At 49.9% G+C, this 22,698-nt stretch overlaps 1 protein-coding gene across 2 annotated transcripts in view; it reads right to left on the reverse strand.

Moving 5' to 3' along the window:
- ESRRB (estrogen related receptor beta) overlaps window positions 1-22,698 on the reverse strand; it is a 53,721-nt gene that overhangs the window by 23,709 nt on the left and 7,314 nt on the right. The window contains exon 2 of one of the 2 annotated variants that reach the window (XM_037501996.1): window positions 9,598-9,714. In XM_037501996.1, coding sequence (XP_037357893.1) covers window positions 9,598-9,714 — 117 coding nt within the window. Of the gene's footprint in view, window positions 1-405; window positions 579-9,597; window positions 9,715-22,698 lie in introns of those variants that run through there. The other variant, XM_037501994.1, reaches the window with a different exon arrangement.

Below are 22,698 nucleotides of genomic sequence, written 5' to 3' on the forward strand. Positions count from 1 at the left end.
TTCCCCTTTTATCTGCCTGTTGAAGGTGGTAGGGTCTGGCTTGAACTGCCAGCTTTCTCCAGGGAAGAGAAACACATCCTCTTGGTTACAACCACCAAGGTCAGGTATGCTAAAGAAAACCCCTTAAGATAGGCAGGTTCAGAGAGGTTAAGTATTGTACCCAGGGGCACACAGCTTCTCCTGAATATACCCACCAGGCACTGCAGCTGCATTTGTACAACTGGAGACACACTCTGCCCACTGGCTGCAGTGCCACAGGGCTGGCGTGCTTGTAGCCACTAGGTCCACCCCACTTCCCCACTTAGGGTACAGGAAACAGCAAAGAAACTGCAGGGCCAGTCCAGAGCAGAAACTCCTTGGGACGAGGCAAGCCAGGTTCCCCAGGTCCACAGTCCCTGTGCTGACCTCTAATCCACAGCAGGCACATCAGGGAATCCAGAGCCAGCGGCTGCCACGTCCTGGATCAGATGTCCACTTGCTGACTCGATAAGATCAGGCTTCTAACTTTTTTCTTAATGGCAGTAAAATAAGTCCTGCTTCCCTCCACCTCCCTCCTTTCATCTCGTTTTCCCTCCCAAAGCTGGACGCGATCCCAGTCTTTCGGAAGTAAAAATAGCCAAGTGTGCAGGCAGTTTAGGTTTCTTTCTTTTATACCCAGGCACTAAAAATAACTGGCTAAAGCTCTGCACCTGGCCAGGAGCCTGACCCCGGCTCTGCCCGCACATTTCTCTGCCCTCAGAAAAGGCTGAGATGGGCCAGGGAGGGAAGGGCCTCTGAGCTTGCCGCTGTCCAGGTCCAAGGGCAGGCTCTCTCCTGACGCTGCAGTTTTCACAGTCAAGACCCTTCTTTCCCCCCTACCCAGACACGCCCCTCACCCCCAATTCAACATCCTTGGTTTACTCGGATGTCAGCAGGCCTGTGTTTGTGCAAGTCTTCACCGTTTACAAAGCTATTTCCAGATCTCCCTTGTCGTGCTTGACAACGCAGAGGGAGGGGAGCACACGCTTATTATTTCCATGTGGGAATTAAGGCTCAGGAAAGTCAGGTGCTCGCTCAAAGCCACACAGCCAGGAAACGTCAGAGGGAAGAGCTGAACCTTGAACTCCAAGTATTTATCTCTTTAGCCTTTCACTTGAGACCACAGTCCTGAGGATCATCAGCATGCCTGGAAAGCTTCGAAACTGCAGACTTTGAAGACTTACCCCTTCGAGGTTCTGAGGCTATGTCCAGGAATGGACAATTTTTTGAAATATTCTCTAATAATTCTGATGACCTGCCAGGTCTGGGCAGCACTTGCTCAATCTATTTTACTACGGATACTTATTCATCCCAGAGAACTCAGGGGCTGGTTCCCTACTTGCAAGTTCTACTAAACTACAGATGACCTTTCTCCAGGAAGAAGAGAGAACTACCAAAAGGTGACCTTGGTACCCTGGACTCCTGGGGGCCCAGAAGCTGTAGGTCATGGAGTGAAGGATGCCACAACCCAGCAAATACCATAAGCACTGGTCCACACCCCCTGCACTTTATGGGCTTTCCTTTGCCCACCTGCCCTGCAGGGGCTTCTAGGTGACAGGTGAGCTCACCTTGCTGCCTCAGACAGGATAACTATTCGGTGGTTGCCTCTTTCCCTGGGGCCATATCATCATAATGGCTAAGTGTGCCTCATGCCTGCTCACTAAAAGCCAAGAAAACAGAGTCTTGGGGGTGGATAAACACACCTGCCACTAATACCATCAGGCAAACATCACAGAGTGTAACTATACAGACCCAGGCAGAATAGCTACCACACACCTGGCCTGCACAGTGTGGCCTAGTGACCCAGTTGTCACATATGCATCTGCCATTGATAGAAACATCTTCAAGCAACAGACTGTATGTCAGGACATAGGCCAACTGCTCCAGGATGAGTACAATCTTCTGAAGTTCTGTGCTTTATACACTTCTCTCCAGGTACTATGTCTCCACATTTCAGCAAGACTGTGCTACCCCTATATTCCCAGCTGCCAAGAAGTCTCCAGAACTGTACATCTGACAAGGGTAGTTATCTCAGTCCAGTTCTCCTGGTCCTTCCTCCCTTCCCTGCCCCTTTGAGGAAGGACTATGAGCTTTGCTACTGGCCAGGTCATCTACACTGGGTTGGGATAGGCTTCTTAGAAGGAATTCTAGCATAACCAAGAAGACTAGATTCCATGCAGCTCTGCAATTTGCTGGCTCTATGGCCTTGGGCAAACCACTTAATTCAGTTGCACCAGATGAGGTATGACAAACACCCGGCAGATGTACCACTGCCCTCTATTCCCTAGTTGGTGGAAGACATTGCTAATCAACCACCGTTCTTTGGCCTCCTGGTCCCCAGCACTGTCTGGGAAACCATTCAACTCTAGGATGGGAGACTGCCTACCACCGTAGAGCTGACAGCCCAAGGAAAGGCAACTTGCCATCTTGCCTACTGGCTCCTTGGGTCCTCTGAATTCCACCTCTAAAAGTACTTCTACAAGGACAGATCTTAATCTGGTTTCAGGAACCTTGTAGGAATCGTTAAGACAAAGGAAAAATAATTTGAGAGGGGCCTCCCTGTTGGCACAAGGGGTTAAGTCTCAGCACGATGAAGCTATTGGCAGCTACTGCAGCATAAATTTGATCCCCAGCAAGGGAGGTGACCCACATGGCGCAGCAGACCTCTCCTGTCTCACCTGCTGCTCCCCTCAGCAGTGTATTTCAGTCAGTCTGCCTGTTCTGTTCCCCACTCTGTCTCTGGTGAATCCTCTCACCCCCTGCACCTCTGGTCAACACCCCAGCTCTTATACACATAAATAAATAAAATAAATCTTTAAAAAAAAATTCAAGATCATTCACTTCTGAACTTTCAAGTTAAAAAAAAAAAATTCAAGATCAGGGTACTGATGGTAATTTTTTTTTCTTAAACTGGGAGAAAGGTTATTGGTTGTCTTCATATCGTACATATATTGTTGACAAGTTAAAATGCCTTTCCTCTAAAATATATTATTCCCTTCTTCCAGACTAATGGAGTTTTAGCCAAGCAGATACCGCCCCAGATAAAGACTTCAATTCCCAAACTTCTTTGCAGAGAGGTGGCCGTGAGACTCGCTGTGAATAGAAGGATCATGGGCCACTCTGGGTGGCCCATGATCTGGCCTCAGCACGTCTTCCTCCTGGCTGAGAGATGGAGATAATCTTGTCCACAGATGGAATCCACTTGCTAAGGATGCCAAAGCTGCCAACGCCTGGAACACATGTGACTTTTGAACTGTCAAATGTGGCATAAGAACAACTTTATCCTGCCTAAGTTTCTGTGTGGGTTTTTTGTTTGTTTGGGAGGTTTCTTTTGTTTTTGAGGTGGTGGGGAGGGAGTCTTTTTTTTTTTTTTTAAAACAAAAGCTTAGCCTTAACCCAAATAAAATATACATTAACTATTCCTCTGGATCTACTCAATGTTTATACTTCAGGGATTTTATTTTGTTTTGAAATGGATGCGGGAAAGAGGTTGATATAGAAAGTGCTTTCAACTTTGGGGGAAAGTTTTACTGAGAAGCAGGAAGACAAGGTCGCAGTAGCTGGATGAAGATGAGGGGTCAAAATTCAGCATGGGTTTCTCAATTTTATTTGTGTGCTGGCGAAAATGATCCCATAGCAAGAAAGAGGCTGGTGATGCTGGCATGCGAGTACATCCTTGATAAAGAGAGAGCTGTAGAGGTCAGAGATGAGAGACGACTTGCCTTTAAAAATACTTTTTCTTTTCCAAAGTACATGAGTGTTCTGAAACAAACCAGCTCTCGGCACTTGAGAGAACAGCTTTGAACAGGAGCTCGAGAATACAGATGTGTGGTGTCAGGTGTGTCCACATCCAGCACCCCAAACACTTTCCTCATTACACACCCAAGTGCACATTCACACATTTGGCAGCTCACGAGGTCTTCCCGGGTGGACTCTGGGGCAGCAGGTAAGTTTGTGGATTTTTTTAAAAGATTTATTTATTTATGCATACAAGAACTGGGGCACAGGCCAGAGGTGTTGTGGGGGAGAGGATTCACCGGAGACATTATGGGGAACAGAACAGGCAGACTGACTGAAGTACACTGCTGAGGGGAGCAGCGGGTGAGACAGGAGAGGTCTGCTGCGCAATGTGGGTTGCTCCCTGGCTGGCCGGGTATCGAACTCATGCTTCATAGGTTGTGTCTTAACCCCTGCTTTGTTTTCAGCAAAAGGGTAAACGATTCCCCACTTGACTGCTTCTGTTTTCTCAAGAAAATGTGAGGCAAGTTCATTGGTCAAAGAGTGAGGAGAGAAGTCATAGCAGCTTCATAACTGCCTTCTGGATCACAGAACAAAATCAATTCTTTAACATGATAAGGAATATCTACCTCCAACAGCGGCCAACATGCACTTTGTGGCAGAGAGTCAAGAACAAGACAAAAATGGCCACCATTATTATTATTCCCAATTTACAGCAGAGGAAGGGGAGAGGTTTAAGCACAAGGCCCAAGGAGCTGCTGAGGGAGGATGTGTGCTGGGGTTTTACAGCATCTACGTAGCCACTGAAACTGTCACCCAAGGTGGGCCTCCCCGGTGGCACAGCGGGTTGAGCGCTGCGCTGTGAAGCTGTCCGCAGCCTCTGCAGTGCGGGTTCGATCCCGGCCAGCTGGTGAGAATCCCACATGGCACAGCAGACCTCTCATGTCGCGCTCGCTGCTCCCCTCAGCAGTGTATTTCTGTCGTCTGCCTGTTCTGCTCCCTGCTCTGTCTCTGGTGAATCCTCTCACCCTCCCGCGCCTCTGGCCTGTAACCCAGGTCTTGTATAAAAATAAATAAATCTTTTTTTTAAAAGCTGTCCCCCAAGGCACTGACACCCCAAACCCCAAATGAGCAGTGAGAATTCGGCACAGACCAGGCCAGAAGTGTGACTTCATCCAGTCACCACTCCCCCGAGGGGCCATCGGGTCCACATCCTGAGTGGCCCAGAGGCCACCGGGGAAGACCTCGTGAGCGGCCAGACGTGTGAATGTGCACGTGGGTGTGTAAAGAGGAAAGTGTATGGGGTGCTGGATATGCACACGCCTGACACCACACGTCTATGTTCTCGAGCTCCATTTCAAAGCTGTTCTCTCAAGTGCCGAGAGCTGGTTTGTTTCAGAACACTCATGTACTTTGGAAAAGAAAAAGAATTTTTAAAGGCAAGTCGTCTCTCATCTTCATTCTCTCTTCATTCACAGGGCCAGAAAAGTGGTATTTCTGGCATGGGCTAGAGGCAGAATACTCTATAAATACAAAGCCATTAAATCCCATGCAGCGGGAACCTGATCGGGGCCTCCTTTTAATTTCCTGACATGAGCTGGCCACTAACCCAATTACCCAGAATCCCCGGAGGAGTCCCTCGCCTGCCCAACAAGCACAAAGAGAGTGAGAGCATATTGCATGGATGTCAGCCCAGCTTTCCCTGAAATCAAATATCTTTTAGAAAACACTTGGGGAAAGGCAGGCAGGGGCTGAAGGGAGGAGGAAATGGAGCAGGTCTGGGGGGCGGTGACTTAAGGGAGGTGAAGTGAGGTGAGGAGAAAGTGAAGCATGCTGGGGAAAGCTGGTAAAACCCCAAAACTGTGAAGACTGTGAAAACTTGGGGGGCCTCCACGAAAGGCAGTGAATGGTGTGCCTCCCTCAAAGATTCCCGGCAGTAAATCCAGGAAGGTTTATGCGGGCAGCTGGGCACTTAACAAGGGGCGGCTGCTGAAAGTGGAGTGCAGAGGAAGACCCGGAAGCAATATGCAACACGGCCAGAAAGCTGACGTCTGCGGGGAGACTGCCCCAGGTTGTCCCATCTGGTCCCCGCTGTGACTTGGAAATGGAGAGCAGGTTTTAACACACCTGTTCCGCAGGTGAAGGAGGAGGCCCAGGACTGCAAGCCGGGAGTAATACACAGCAAGAATACCTTCGGAGGCAGGGGCAGGGCAGACACCAGTCCAATAACCTCTTTTCCCTGCAGATACAGACTCTCATCCCCTGGATCTTCTCGAAGCGAAATAGACCCTTGAGCAACACCTGCCTCCCACAGCCACAGATGCTGGAACCAACAGCTACCTCACGGCAGAGGGTCAGCCAAAGGAAGCCAGCTTCTCACCTCTTTCCCATAGCCCTCGAATCATGTAGCCGGGTCTTGGGTTATTTTACTTAACAAATAGACCCTTCTGTAAGTAGCACTCGGACCACAGCCTCTGGCCAGCAGGGAGCAACAGGGTTCAGATGTGGGGGGGAGGTGAGCAGGGAAGCAGCCTTCACATTCTCTGCACCCCCAGCCCCCCCCACCCCCAAGCCCCGGGTCCCCAGCCCCTATATCCCATGCCTGAGGCCCACTGTGGAACCTTAAAGCGAGGGACTGCCTGGGGAAGGCTGATTTGCCTTTCAGCATCGTGTTAGAGTCTGACGACAGGCAGAGGGAGGCAGGGAGCCTGTGGTGATTGCGGGTGGGGAGTGGGTGTTAGTGGAAAGGATGGGGAAGGTGGGGGGCTGGGCTCCTGCAAAGGGAGGGGGCACACAAACAAAAGTAGGAGCCAGGGCTGCTGCCAAGTACCCTGGCAAGGACCCAGGCTCCTCAACGAGGCGCGTTCCTCCTGAGGGGCCAGTCCCCTCGGAGTTCCAGATCCCAGGATCTCGCCAGGGCTTTGCTGCGGGGGTGGGAACTGAATGGAAGCGCTCGGCTTTGTCCACCATGGAGCCTCTGTGACATCTCCCTTTGGATTTAGAAATGCCAGCACGGGGTGGGGGAGGGGGTTCTGGTGACCACCTTCCTTCTCAGGCAGAGCTCTTGGAAGGGCCTCTTCAGGCTGGGCCCTGGGCATTTACCTCAACATCTGCCCAGCTCCTGCCAGAGGCCCCAGATGAGTGGCTGCCACCCTAGGGTCCCCGTTTTGCATCCTGTGTCCTGCTCCTGGTCAACCACAGGGTTGTTTACAGCGGGGAGGGGGTCAGTGATAGGACCCACCCTGCAGGTCCTCTCCCCTGGCACTTGTTTCCCTAGGCCGCACCCCGCCCCGAGTTTCTTTATACTTCAGTATAAATTTGACGGAACATATGGGGGGAGGCAGGATGCTGCCCCTGTGGCTGGGGTCAGCCCTGGAGTCCTCTCTTAGACCCACCAGTGGACACAGCATCCCACTCCCTTCTCTGAAGTGGCCGGGCCAGTACCTGCTGTTGCCAATGAATGGGCCACCAGCTTCTCAGACATGAAAGGGTCCCCCATGTCATTTCTCCTTTCTGGGGGCACCACTAGGAAGTCCCCACACTCTCCTCCCAGCTCTAGGTGGCCCCTAAATATTCTGTTCAGCATTACAAGATGGTTTAGGGATTTCAAATGGTATCTACTGCTTCCTTATCTCTCCTCCTGCCTCCCCTGCTGTTTAGCTCATAGCAGTGGGGGGCTGAGGGGAGAAAGCCCAGTATTAGAAGCGTCTCCTATCCGGGATCTAGGCCAGGGGGGCAGCTCGTTTTGGAGACTCTAACTTTTGGGCCCAACTCCCCTCAGACCAGAGCATGACTAAGGGTGGGAGAGTCATCTTGCCCCAACCGCCATGGCCCTACACTCTCACCCTTACAATTCAGGAATACATTGGTTGCCAGGCAACCTCCTTGTACTCTGACTTCCGCAGATACTAGAAAGAAAGCAGACAGGCCACATGGTCCAGCCAGCCCAGGCTGGAGGAGAGCTGGCCCCAGCTCCACTCAGCATCCTGACACCAGCCTCCCAAAACAAGGTGTGGCCCCTGTCCTCACAGACTTCAAAGCAAGGAGTCTTGCCAAGGCTTAGAATTAGAAGCCCTTCTGTTCCCAGCACTTCAAGGGGGAAGGTGGAAGATCAGCCCTAAAGCATGCTTCTGAGGGCCTTTCGGCCTCAGTTTCCTCATCTGTGAAACCAAGGCTGCTTTGCCAGAGGATTCAAGGGACCAATTCAGCCACTAGCTTGGATGACCCTATACTGCAATAAGACCAATAGTATGTGATGTTAAAATGAGCCTTCATACATTTTTCTGCAGCTCCCAAACAGCTTGTTTTTATTCTAGAAAGAGGGTTCATTCTCAAGTTGACCTCCTGTGAGGCAGCTGGCAAGTGTCTGAAGAGCTGAGTGGCCACTTCCATCTCAAAGGGGTTGAATGAAGCAGATAATGAGAGGCATTTAAAGGCCAACATGTTGTACAGACATAGGGTAGTTGAATTGCTTCAAGAGTTTCTGTTTACAGGTTCAGGCACTGGACAGAGGGAGTGGGGGGCCCTCAACTTCCACACCACAGCAAAGTCCAATTTGTCAGAGGGAACATCTTAAATTCAGACCTCTCCTCCAGAGGAGGTGGGAGAAATGCCCTGGGGCTCCTACTGGCTGGGCTGGGCTCCAGAAGCCCCCTCCCAGGGAGCAGCTGCATTCCAGACCCACCCCTTCCTTTTCTCCCCCAGCCCCTCCCCATCATCCCATTTCCTGCACACACCTCTTCTCCTGCCTCTCCCACTTCTAGAAAGATTCCAGGGCCCAGAATCCCAAAAGCTGTTCTGTAAGAATTCCACTGGACTCCTTTTGAAAGCACACTCACATAGCACAGCACAGCACAGCACAGCACAGCACAGCACAGCACACCGCACCGCACCACACCGCACCGCACCGCACCGCACCGCACCAGGTCATCACTACCCCCACCCCTGCACACCTTTCCCCCAGCAGAGCAATAGGAAGGTGAAGATGAGACCTAGAGCCCAGAGCAGCACTGTCCAAATAGTCACGTGTCATTTAAAATGTTCTAGCAGCCACACCAGAGAAGGTAAAGTGAAGCATGTGATGTTAACGTCACTCTGTTCTGTTTTAACCCAAATATCCAGAATATACCATCTCAACATGCAATCTTTCTAAAAACATTATTACTACAATATTTTTTGCATTTCTTCTCCTTTTAGTGAAATTTCAAAATCTGTAACTCACTCTTAGGCTAGAGCTGCTGGTGGGAGGACACACCTCGAGGAGGGGCACCTGGTGGGGGCCGGGGGGCGATACTCCAGGAGGCAGGATGCCGTGTGAGCCCTCCCAGGGCAGAGGCTGCCCCTCACTGCCTCGCTGGGAGGACACGTTAGGTGTCCTGGGCAGCAAGTCCTGCTCCTCACACCCCACTTGCTCCAGCCCCTAAGAGGTCAAAGGGTCTCTTAAGCCTTCCCCTGTCAGGGTGGAAGAGGCTTGCCTCCAAACCGTGGCCTTCCCTAGAGTGCCACACCAGCTTTCTGGGGCCATGTGGATTCCCCAAAGGATCCTTCATGGAGAACTTGTAACTTCCGAACCCTGTGTCTCCTTCAGGAACTGGAGAGCCACACAGGAGCCGGAGGCCACAGCTTTCGCAGGGTGTGAGAAAGAGAGGCACCCAGGGGCAGCAGGGTCTTAACCTGGGATGCTCAAGGGGTTGCTCAGCCCCTGCAGAGCCCCTGCAAGGGGCTGTATGCTGAGAAGCTCCATGGCTCTGCATCCTCACAGGGGGCTCAGGACTCCCAACGAGAAGAGTGTTCCCCAGGCTCCTGGCCAACGTGACCCTCCACATGTGGGGGGCTGCTTACCTTCCTTCAGCATCCCCACTTTGAGGCATTTCATGAAGCGGCAGGCCTGACAGGACTTGCGTCTCCGCTTTGTGATCTCACACTCGTTGGTGGCCGGACAGCTGTACTCGATGTTCCCTGCAACCAGACACAGAGTTGCCAGAGGCTGGACGCGTGAAATGGCCCCTCCCCTCAATGCACACACAGTCCCGGGGTTCTCACAGGTTCTCCAAGTAGGTACTCTGAGGTACTTGTCAATGTGTTTCCGACTCTCCTAAACACGTCCAGGCCTGGGTGGGCCAGGCAGCCACAGCTGGGAAGAATGGTCACGCTCAGTTCTGATGCCACTGCGGGGCTGAGACATCAGTATTCACTAGGCTGGGATTTTATCCCGGGAGAGGACACCCCTGGGCTGTCCAGAAGACCAAGCCTACCACTGTCCTTCAGCCCACCCACCTGGGCCCAACTCACGGAAAAAGCCCTCACATGCCCTGCGTCCTCAGGGCCCAGGGTCCAGGACCCAGATCCTGAATCTCACTGCAGAGGCCCAGCCTCCCTGGTTCTGCTGAGCTTGAGTTAGTCACTCTCCTCTCACCCATGTCTGTTTCCTCATCTGCAAAACAGGGTGCTAACAACTAAAAGATGATGTAAAATTATGTCTGTAAAACTGCTTTAAAAATTGTAAAGTGTGGGCCTCTCCGGTGGCGCAGCGGTTGAGCGCTGGGTTGCGAAGCTCCCCGTGGCCTCTGCGGCGCCGGTTCGATCCCTGGCTGCTCCCAGGCCACCGGAGGAGGGTCCCACATGGCGCGCAGACCTCTCCTGCCGCCCGCTGCTCCCCTCAGCAGTGTATTTCAGTAGACTGTCTGTTCTGCTCCCCTCTCTGTCTCTGGTGAATCCTCTCACCGCCCCCACCCCATACCTCTGGACTGCACACCAGTTCTTGTATGCATAAATAAATAAATAAATCTTAAAAAAAACAAAACAAAACTGTGAGATGCTACTATTCTATGTGAATGAATGAGTCCAGGAGACAGTTCATTACCACAGAGGGGATTTGCGATTAATTTCCCATGTTACCCCTTAAGTGGATTATAATGATGGTCTGACCCCGAGCTCCCCGTAGGCTGTGCGCTCCAACAAGGTAAGAGTGGGTACTGCCCACCCACCCATCTCCAGTTCCACTGAGATCCACCCTGCCACACAGAAGCACACAAGGAAAACAAATGACTATTGAATCCTCATAGCAATTCCATGAAGTAGGTGCTGAGACCCACTGTGGAGATTTGCAGAGTGGTTCTGTGCACTGTAAATATGCAGGTCTTACTGAGGTGGACCCAACCTTCAAGTGCTCCTTGGAGGACACTGTTCTTTTTCGGGGTCTCTTGCTGCAAAGCTCACAGGGTGGTTAGGACAGGCTGAGGCTGCCTTTCTTAATGAATATGAGGGTACATCGTCCTGGGTCCTCACCAGTCTACACCCATCTCACAAAACACCTGGTAACACTCCTGGAAGTGAAAGGAAAGGCAAGTGGGGAGGGGAAAGAGGGGGGTCAACAACAGTAGGAGGTACAGACCACACATGGTACTTCTTCATTGTCTCCTTGACTCCTCAGATCTGTCTGAGCCTATAGTTTCCAGACACCAGATTCTCTAGGCTAGTGCTAAGCCCATGTCCACCCACACCCAGACACCCACCTGCAGAGGGGGCAGGGAGAAGTGATGCCCAGACGCTGCCCAAATCCCCCTCCTCGGGCCCAGGACCCTGCTCTGAGACAGGGGTGCTCTGGGGCCCACCTCACCCAGCAAGGAGGCCACCGAGCTCAGAGGGAGCCCCTGAAAAGCCCGCTGGCCCTAGGTCACCCACACAGCCTGGGTCACTCACACAACCATCCACATTAGCAGAACCCCAGCTACCTTCACTGCGCACCTACTGTGTGCACAATCTGCATCAGCTACCTCAAGTCTCAATGCCCCTCTGAGGCAGGCCCATCTGTGCCCCACCTCACAGCTCTAAGTCCCAAGACTTGGAGCGCTGAAGTAAGTTAACCCAAGGTCACACAGAGCCCCTGTGTCAACCCTGCACCCCACAAGGAGATTGGGGAAATCACAGGCCTCTGCTGCTGACCCAGCAGCTGAGTTTGTCAGGTGGCATCTAAAAATCTCCAACGCCTGGATTTTCTGAGAATGAGCACAACAAAGTGCTTTGAAGTTATGAAATCACAGAGATGGATGATGGTGCTGAATTTAGGTCACTTCGACTTGTGTGGCTTCTTGGGAAATGACTCCAGTGGTCACATAATCATGGCAAAATCAAAACAAACAGAAGAGAGAAAACACATACATAACAAATTCACCCAAATCCATCTTGGCTTAAGAAGGCTCTGTAGATGTGGCCCTGTTCCCCACCCCGCCCCTTCGGCCAGCCTCAGCATCCCACTGCTCTGCGTAAGGATCCGTTCCTGCTCCCCTGGGCTCCTCCCTCCTCACCTGGCTGGCTTAATCTTAATCTTCTCGAGCACCACTCAAGAAGGTGCTCCTCCTCCTCCCCCCTGGGCTGTGTCCTCCCCCTGGACCAGATCCTCTTTGATGTCCATGGCACACAGTAGGTGCTCAATACACGCTGAGAACTACTGCTAGGAACGCTCACTATGAAGCAGTGTGGGTTCACTTCACATGTATTGAAACTTTAATTTTCCCAGCAACCCTGCAGGTCATCTTTTTCTCCACCTCACAGATGACAAAGAGCAATGACGTGAACCCAGGTAGTGTGGCTGGGTTGGGCCACACTGAGTGAGCTCTCAGGCCCGCCCTGGTGACTCCAGCTGCCCTGGATGCCACTGGCAACCTGTCATTTCACTGGGCTCAGCAGCTGCCTGTCACCCCTTGAGGGGGCACGAGGGATGGTTTCCCAGAGTTGCTGCTTAAGGGGGCTTTAAATGTCTGCTGATTTGACCCCTATACTCTCCAGGACAAGAAAACTTAACTTTTGCAAGAACTCCAGCCATGTTCTTGAACGTGTGAGTGTCTGTGTGTGTGTGTGTGTGTGTGTGTGTGTGTGTACACCCACACACAAGACAGAGAGATATTTACTTTTGTTCCTTTCAATTTGTTTTATGGCTCTGGCGGCTGGCTGCCAGCAAAGCTGGGCTGGTGGCCTTGCCTTGTAATTTCTGTAAGTGCCTCCAGATAGTGATGAGATTAATTCATCACAATTCCCGTGGCCTCTCCGGGCAGTCTGGGAGGTCTCAGGAACACACTCCCCATCAGCTGAACGTGGCAGGTTTGGGGATGGGCTCTCTGAGGACTGGGTCTTAGCAACGGCGAGCAGAATTCGGGGTTCTAACCTGGGAGTGCGCCCAGTAGAGACATACTCAGGCTCCACTTCCTGCAAGTCACCTAACTGCATTGGGCCCCAGTTTCCCCACCTGTAAAATGGACACAGTCCATTCCCAGCTCATAAAGTTGTACAGATTTGGTGACAGAAAGCACATGGGGCTCCCTGGTGGTGCAAGGGGTTAAGTCTCAGCCCTACGAAGCTCTCTGCAGTCACTGCAGCTAAAGTTCGATCCCCGGCTAGGAAGCTGACCCACATGGCGCAGCAGACCTCTCCTGACTCACCCGCTGCTCCCCTCAGCAGTGTGTTTCAGTGGATTTGCCTGTTCTGTTTCGCATTCTGTCTCTGGTGAATCCTCTCTCACATACACACGCCCGCACCTCTGGCCTGCACCCCAGCTCTTGTATGTATAAATAAAATAAATCTTTTTTTAAAGGAGGAACATTTTATTTTTTATTTTTAAAGACTTATCTTTTTGTGCAGGCCAGAGGTGTCGGGGGATCGGGGGCAGTGAGAGGATTCACCATAGACAGATTGGGGAGCAGAACAGGCGGATCTACTGAAGTACACTGCTGAGGGGAGCAGCGGGCGAGACAGGAGAGGTCTGCTGCGCCATGTGGGTAGCTCCCTGGCAGGCCGGGGCTCGAACTCTTTTTGCAGAGGCTGTCGACAGCTTTATAGGTTGCTTCTTAACACCTTGCACCACCAGGGAGGCCCTAATAAAATAAATCTTTAAAAAAGAAAAGAAAGAAAGCACACAAAAGGCTTAGTGAGGTGCATGCATTGGCAAGCAAGTTACCGAGCCCCAAGCAGGCTGCCACAGTAGAAACACCAGAAGACTCCCGGGTAAGGATTCTTTCTAGGTGTCAGCCCTGACACTAGTTGCCCATTCTGACACTTACAGACTTTAAGATCACCCTCCCAGATCCAAACCTGAGCATTGACGCTGTGTGCCCCGGGGAGGCAGGAGCACTGAGAACCTGACCTGGGTTTCGGTGCAAGCTCAAGGCCAAGGGAAATACCCAGCATCAACTCTCTTTCATCCTGTGCCCAAGAGGAAATCCCAGGGGCAGCCTGATCAGTTGTCTCTGAACAGCTGCAAGGGCTCAGGGATGGGGGCTGCTGAGCTTGATAAAGGGTTCTTGGGGAACCCCCGGGTTCAGAGGCTGCTGGCTAACGTCAGAGCACCATTTTCAGCTGATGATGTGTTGTGGGGGCCAGGCTGGCAGTCACCTGGGCTGGCTCCCTTATTTATCTCCCTCCTAGAGGACAGAGTGTTCCCTTCACTTCCATGGGGCCCACAATCCTCAACTCTCTGCCCTTCCCTCCTCCCCCCATCAGCTGGATGAGCTCACTCATGCCACTCGCTTCCGCTCTCATTGGCAAGACGCACTGTCTGTGCCACACCCACAGAAGCCTTCTGCCTGAAGGACAGTTCCACCTGGAAGCCCCTTGGACGTCCTCCACGGAGCCCCTCCGCTCCTCCTCCAACCTACCCGCCCCTCTTACTCCATTCCCTGCCTCCGTGAGAGGGCCACGGCCCACTCCACTACCTAGGTCAGAAACCAAGGCGGCATCTGGGATTCTGCTCTGTCCTTTACTCCTGAGATCCCTTCCTACTTTCTCAGCATTTCCTCCTGCCTTCCCCTTCTGCCGCAGCTCCAGCCCTCACCATCTCTTGCCTCAACTCCAATGCACCAGACTCCTCTCATCTCTACTTCCCTTTCAATCAATTTATTCCCCAGGCTGCTGCTGGAGGAACATTGATAGCTTTCCTGTGCAGGGCCTTCCTGGTGGCCTAGGAGTTAAGTCTCAGCACTATCACCCCTATGGCCTGAGTTCAATCCCGACCAGGGAGCTGATCTACATAGGGTGCAGCAGACCTCTCCTATCTTGCCTGCTGCTCGCCTTAGCAGTGTATTTCAGTAGATCCACCTGTTCTGCTCCCCACTTTGTCTCTGGTGAATTCTCTCACCGCCCCTCTCCCCAGGTTCTCTGGCTAATACCCCAGTTCTCTATCAACCCCCCCAAAAAAAAAATTGCATACACAAGTTTTTCTTTGCAAAGCCTGAGCAGCCCTCTGTTCTGCCATGGTGCACAGAGCACATGTCTGCATGCCTGCCCCAAGTCCACCTGATGGCAGCCCAGGAGTAAGGACTGTCACTAAGGACTAGCAGGGCATTCCAGACAAAAAATAAATCATTTGTTCTGTAGTACCTCAGAAAGCTTTGGCACTGAAGACTCAAGGGATGGTGGAAAATGGAGCAAGGTATGGGGCTAAAAACAGGGAAATTTGCTGGATTTCGCTATAGCAGGTTATCAAAATATCATTTTGTTCAACATCATTTCATTATGACATTGATGCAAAGAAATAAAACAGTCCAGTCAACATTGAACTAAATATTATTCAAGAACCTGGTTTCATTTTACATCATTTCACTTAGTCATAATTTCCAAGAACCTGACTATTTTTTAAGTGCTTAGCTACCCAGATTCCCAATCCCACTCCATGGGGCCACCAGTGTCTTCCCACAGCCTGCACAAGAGATACCAATTTAATCTCTGAAGAATCTAAGCAAGTGAAGTTCTGGATTCAGGGACTCCTAGTTCAGAACTAAACCAGGGAAGCCGAGGTTGAAAAGAGGATGATTTGAATATTGTCCACCCAGCCCCATTCCCCAAGCCTACCCCCAGAATTCTAGCAGCCAGAGGCGTATTCCACCCCTCCCAATCTGAAGATAGGAATGGGTAGGCTTTTTCTCTGGAGGAACAGCAATCAGAAAGAAGACCAACTGATAAAAAATAGCTAATGGAATGTTCCTCCTACACCTATCTGAATTCTTGTCCACCCACCCTACCTTCCAATGCATTTAAGTGAGCCAAGGATTTCCAATACATTTATGGAAAGTTTTCAATATAAAAAACTAATCGAGGGCTTCCCTAGTGGTGCAGGGGTTAAAGTCTCAGTGCTATCAAACTATCACCAGTCACTATGGCATGAGTTCCATCCCCAGCCTGGGAGTTAACCCACACGGCACAGCAGACCTCTCCTGTTTCACTCACTGCTCCCCTCAGCAGTGTATTTCAGTGGATCTGTCTGTTCTGTTCCCCACTCTGTCTCTGGTGAATCCTCTCAACCCTCCACACCTCTGGCCTATACCCTAGATCTTGTATGCATAAATAAATAAATCTTTTTAAAAAAAAAACTAACCTAAATGGACAAGCAGGGATAAAGGGGGTATTAATGTAATCAGGAGGAAACCAGGACAAAGCAGAAAGCAAAAACAAGTCTCACAAAGCGATAATCAATACAATGTCAACTTGAGAAGAAATATTGCATTTATAAAACAAGAACAGCATGCAAGAAAAAAAAAGTATAAAATGAAGTTCAGAGAAATTAAAAATATGAAAGCCACAAAAAAAATCCCGAAGCATTACTAAGGAGCTACTCTAGAATGGCACAAAAATCAAAAGAGCTGGATAAGAGGCTTAAAATATGTAAGAATTACATCTGATCAAATACAATGTGACCAATGTTTGGTTCAATATCCAACCATTAGGGGTTTTAGAAAGAGAAAAGGGAAGGAGGAAGGGAATAATGAAAAATTTTAAGATCTGAAGAATATGAATTTCTAAACCAAAAGGTTTGCTAAGAGCCCAGAAAAAAAAGCTGATCAAAGATCTGGACAAAATTACAGATGCAGAGAACAAACAAGGGTCAGGAAAGGGAAAGAGGTAGGCGTGGCTATAAATGGTAGCACCAAGGCCGCTAAGTAATAGAACTAGAACTATATCTTGACACTGTACCTTGAGGGTGTCAGGGAACCTACACAGTGACTAAACTGCATAGAACAACTATATATACAAGAGCTGAAATATGAAAAAGGTTGGTGGATTCTATCCACATCAGTTTCCTGACTGTAACATCGTCCTATATACAAGATGTTACTCTGGGTGGAAGGCATGCAGGATCCTTCTGCATTATTACTACACTAATTCGTAACTCCCTGGGAATCGATAATCATTTAAAAATATAAACAGAAGAATAAAAAGATCTACAACAACAACATAGTGTTTCTAAAAATCATCAAATTTCAATCAGTGAAAAGAAAGTTTCTCAAAACCTTCAGGGAGAGCAAAAAGTAAGCCAAATACAAAAAGGATCAAGAATAAGACTAGTCTCCACATCAGAAACTCTAAGGGAAAAAGCCCCTTTGCATGCACACTCTCAAGCAAGTGTGTTCTCACACACACACACACACACACACACACACACACACACACACACACACTCACACCATTTTGTATATACTCCCTGCTCTTTTTTCTCCTTAGCCGTCTTCACCTGCCTTCATTTATTTACAGACTGCTTGCTGTCTCTGTTCACTGCAGTTTCCTAGAACCTACAACCACATCTGGGAAAGAGGGAGACACTATGCTTTTTCTAAATGCAGGAATCTAGCTTCTGGACAGCAGCACTAGAAGTTACAAGACAAGCAGCAGTGGGTTCCACATTCTTGGGGGTGGGGACAATAATTCTCAACTAGACCTATGCCAGCCAAGTCATGGTATGCAGGTAATGTGTGAAGGGCATCAGTGCTTGACACTGCCACAGATGCCCTTCCAGCCTCCCTGGGAGTAGGTACTTCCCCTAAAATAACAAAGGAAGGGACCAACAAGGGAAGAGGTGGGATCCAGAAGGCAAGAGAAAAGTCCTGGAGAAAAGTCAAGGACAAATCAGGGAGGAATTGGCTGGAGGCAAATAGATTTAACTAAGATTGTGATGTAGCCAGATTCTGACAAAAGCGTTGGGATGGGCTGCGTGATTGGGATTAACCCTTCCATAACAGGAAGTCAAGAAGCAATGTCAAAATTGCTAAGTCAGTAAGTATAATTGTAAAACCATATTAGTAAGTTAAAAAAAAATAATAGAAGCTTTCTTAGACCCATAACTAAGGATTGAAGGTGGGAGGGTCAGGAGCTGTCATTTTTCAGCTTAAGATTTTTGCTTTTATTCTACTTTTTAAGCTAAGTGCACATGTCATTTTGATAAAAGAGTTAAAAATTTAATTTAAATTTTAACTTTCAGAAATCATCCAAGTTCTCCTCACTGTGTAAAGACTGAAATTTAATCTCCAGGAAAATTCCTACCAGGCCCTTTATTATCTGGCCATCCCTGACCAATCTAGCCTGGTCTCCACCCCGCCACCCTCCCCCTTAGGCACCCAGTTTGTAGGCTGCAGAAGCCACTTTGAGCCCCAGGCTCTCTCATTCTCCCCTCTACCTCCAACTCCTCCTGGCAAATTCTTCCATGTTCTCTGGGCCTCGGCTCTTACCTGGCCCCCACACTGATACCTTCTTCCCTTCTGTTCCAGGTAGGCCTGCCTGTTCCTTCCTGTCTATCCTCTCAGGCCTCATGCGCTACTCCCATCCCTCCGAACCTTAAAGCAACGAGCTTAGTGTCTCCTGGTGGGAATTCTGCATGCTGTCCCCTCTTCTGAACTGTGTACTTACTAGGGTTAGAGGTTGTTAGGGTTTTCATTTTTATATCTCAAATAAAGGGCTTGGCACTTGAAAATATATCGGTTGATCAAGCAAATGAATGAAAAGCAAGAACCTCCCATCCAGAGATTCTGAGAATTCAACAGCAATCTATCTCCCACTTCTCAAATACCATCAGCACCCCTGGGTGCTCCTGAGTCCTTCCTGATGCAGCAGACACTATCACCTCCTCTTAAAAACCACTCCTCTGTTCTATCTCATCTCCCTTGCCTCCAAAGGGATGCTGCACCACCGCTGACCATGTGTATATTTGTCACACTGAATCTAAAATGATTGTGGTAAGACTGCACCATGATTTTATACACCACCAAGGAAGAAAGAAAATAACCTCCAGGGCCTCCCTGGTGGCGCAAGGGATTGAGACACAACCTATGAAGCTATCTGCAGCCACTGCAGCATGAGTTCAATCCCCAGCCAGGGAGCTACCCACATGGTGCAGCAGACCCCTCCTGACTCACCCACTGCTCCCCTCAGCAGTGTATTTCAGTTAATCTGCCTGTTCTGTTCCCCACTCTGTCTCTGGTGAATCCTCTCATCCCCAACTCCTTTGGCCTGTACCCCAGTTCTTGTATGCATAAATAAATAAATCTAAAAAATAAAAGAAAGAAAATAACCTACAAATTACAAATGGGCCGCCTGTCACCTATCATCTTGGTCTTCTTATTAAAAGAGTTCTTTGTGATTTATTTAGATACAAATTTTGACCAAAGAGCATTCTTGTACTCACATAAGAGAGAAAATGTAAGAAAAACAAACAGATGAAGACTCTGCTAAATATTGTGTGCCCGATGCCCCTGAATCCTTTTCAGTCATTGTTTGCATACTTCTCCACAGAAGCATCCTCTGGGCCCAACAAGGAGCTGGCATGCTGGGTTCACACCTGTCTCGGATTTCCCCAGGCCACAGGTCCCTTTCTGCGAGTTTCGATGTGCACGTGAAAGCAGTGACACCCCCACATTCAGAGACACGCTTCTCTGAGCTGACAAAATATGAACCCCTCAGGCTCCTTCCAAGGCTCTGACCCCCATCCCATGGGGGTTGCTCCCCTCATCCTCCCGTTCCATCTCCTTGGGAGCTTTCCTCATCAAGGTCCCCAGGAGGGCAGATAAAATCAGATTATTGGGCCCACCTACCCTTCACCCCCAGTTCACAGGTTCAGTAGACCTGTGGTAGGCTGGGAATCTGCACTCCTCCAAGCTCTCAGGTGAAGCTCAGGCTGCCGGTCTGCAGGCCACACTTTGAGAACTACAGCTCTAGCACGTTTCAATAACCCCCATTCAGGTTCCATTCTTAGGTTGCAGGCCCCTGTTTCCAACTCTCTAAGGTAAGTCCTATGGAAATGGTGGCAAAAAGTGAAAGGGGGGAATTGTTAGGGGAAAAGGATGTCCTAAAGCTAATTCCATACAGGCTTTGTGGACTCCACCCCCACCCCAGGCCAAAGCCAAAGACACTGGGAACTCCACATCCCATCACCACCCAAGGGAAGGTGGCTGGGACCTGAGGGTGGGGTTAAGCAGCCAGGTTGGTAAAAAGCCAGACACGTGGGCTTTGGAGGGGTCCCCCATTTTCACTCTCCACCAGCTCGCAGCGTCCAGCCAGTTCTGAGAGTGCCTTTGGGTTTCCAGGTTGGCGGATCAGGTAGGACGCATTAAAGACTTTATTTCCCTATTTTCTCCCGGAGTTGTACATTTCCTTATTTCCTTTTCCCTTGTAAATAAACCTTTTATTGCCCTTTTGTGTGTGCCTGTAGTGGAGTATTCATAAGTCCCTTGTAAGCGCGTGGGTGAGGACCCACAGCCAGGCAACCCGTTCAATATCGGGGTTGCCCTCTAACAAACCCATCAGATACAACTCATCCCAAACTTTATCCACATGCCAACCCCAGCTCACCCTTCCACTGGCAAAATTCTTCACTCTGAGCTTCTTTCCCCTAGTGGCTGGCCTCTCCCTAGTGGCTTCAATCAATTAGAAATGGAAGTCAGTCTCACATATGGTCACCATACTCACTCTTTATACTAAATCCACCTTCAAAAGTTTCTCAGACCTAACCTCTCCTTTTAACCCTTCTGTCACGGTTCCAATTCGGATGTCCCTAAATGGACATTAACTAGATCTCTTGACTGAACTGTTCAAATTGCTTCCTAATTGGCATGCCTGCCCCTAGATGCTCCCACTTCTAGAACATCCCCTATCATTGCCAGAATTATCTTGCTAAAAAAGGAGCTCCAACTCATACCCTGCTCAGACACCTTTCTGTTGGAAACTTCCTGTTAAGCTTAACAAAACAGTTGTTAGTTATTTCCCGGTTATCATATGCTGGCACTAGGCAACACACATTGTGTGCACGGCTCATTTAATTTCAATAAGAATGTTCTAGGTGTGGGAACTATCATTATTAGTCCCATTTTACTGGAGGAAATTAAGGCCCAGAGAAACTAACTTGCCCAAGTTGACATACCTGAGAAATTGTAATGTCAGGATTCTAAACTAGGTAAAACACCTCTCAAATCTTAAATATTGCTCAATTCATCCTCAGCACTACCCAGGAAGTCCTTCCATTCCAGTCCCAAGCTGCTTTTCCAGTCCGTCCGCTACCACTGAGCCCCACCTTCCTGGGCCCAGGACTCTCCACTCCTCTGGACCTGGTCTTGCTGTTCTTTCTGCCAAGCAGGTTCACCTTTCACTCCTGCTTAAATGTCCCTTCCTCTCAGAAGCCCTCCTGGCACTTGTCTGGGCTCTGTGCCTCACCTAACTTGAACCCTGGATGAATAAATGAACTGGAATTTATTCTTCCCTTCACTCTCTCAGCACCCCGCAGACAGCAAACAGTATGTGGTTTTAATTGACTCTTGCATAGAAGTGGAAACTGAGGCCAGAGACTCAAGTCCCTGCCCAAGGTCAGTGCTGGCAGGCAGCAGGGCTGGGATAGCCTGGGGCTGTGGACTCCCGCCCATTTCAGGCTTTGTCTCTGCCTCTCCCCCCACCCCCCCATCCCCAGGGATCCCAGGCCTTATTCTCCAGAACAAAAGGCCTGGAGTCTGACCAAGCAGGGTAACCCATCAATCATCCCCAGCCCCTCTCCTGTGGGAGTTCCCTAACAGGCCTGCACAGGCCCGCTGTGAGCAGAGGAAGTGCAGTGCCAGGGCCTCTTTCTTCCTTGCTCCTCAAGTCTCAGACCCAGGAGCTACTCCCAGTGACCTGCTACTCCCAGTGACCTGCTAGTCCCAGGGACTTGGGAACTTGGGATGGGGTACAGGTGACTTCACCCTCACACAGGCATGGTGGCCATGCATCCTGCATTCCTTAAGGGCTTCCTCTCCAACCAGGAGAAAATCCAAGTGGCCCTCTCCATGGTCAGCCTCCCAGCCCCGTCTCCTTCCACTTTGCCTGGCTTCGCACTCACACCTGCCACACTGGCCCGCCCTTCTGGCCCCAAAGGAGATCTGCTGTGTCCTCTGCTTGGAAGCTAGTCCCAGGGATCCTAAGTGCACCCCCTACCTGGACAGTCACGACCTCAGTGCAGCACACCCAAGCCCTCTGTCTAAATCAGATGCCCGTCCCAAACACCGTAGCCTCATCACTGGTTTCTCTTCTGCAGCACTGTCACTGTGCTTCTTCCTATCATCACACTCGTGGTCTGCCTTCCCCTCTCAGGCGAGTCCACCAGGGTAGGGGCACTGCTTCCTCAGCACCCAGCTCAATGGTGAGGACCCAATGTTCACCGAGCAGTGAACAACTGCTTCATGAGCTCAAATGCAAGGCAGGGGCCTTCTCCAAATACTGTGCCATAGAAAGAGAGGCAGCTGCTTTGTATGTGGGCCTCTGTGAGGTTCTCACATGGAGGGTTCCTATCAACCATTTTATATTGAACAGCACCTTCTGTGGGGAAGACCCACTGCCCCCCAAAGATGGCAATCAATGCTAGTCACCTGACTGAATCAATAAGGAAGGGTGTGAAGAAATCTAGCACAAATTTAGTTATTCCTGGAAATATGGCCTCCAATTACAAAAGCTGAGTGTCAAAATCAATCTAGTAACTGACAGGTGTAGAAATCACAATTGTAAATTGACACAAATGAAGAACTGTTTAATACTCTGGAACTGTACTTAGTGCTCAAAGCAAACTTTTTTAGGGAAGGCAGCACTTCCTCATCCAGGAAGCCTCAGGTAATGTGATTGGAGAGAAGATGGTATGCTCTGAAGTACTTTGTCAAATAACAAAAAATG

The sequence above is a fragment of the Talpa occidentalis genome, unplaced genomic scaffold (genome assembly GCF_014898055.3).
Source record: "Talpa occidentalis isolate TD23 unplaced genomic scaffold, MPIMG_talOcc4v2.1 talOcc4.11, whole genome shotgun sequence".
Lineage (NCBI taxonomy): Eukaryota > Metazoa > Chordata > Mammalia > Eulipotyphla > Talpidae > Talpa > Talpa occidentalis.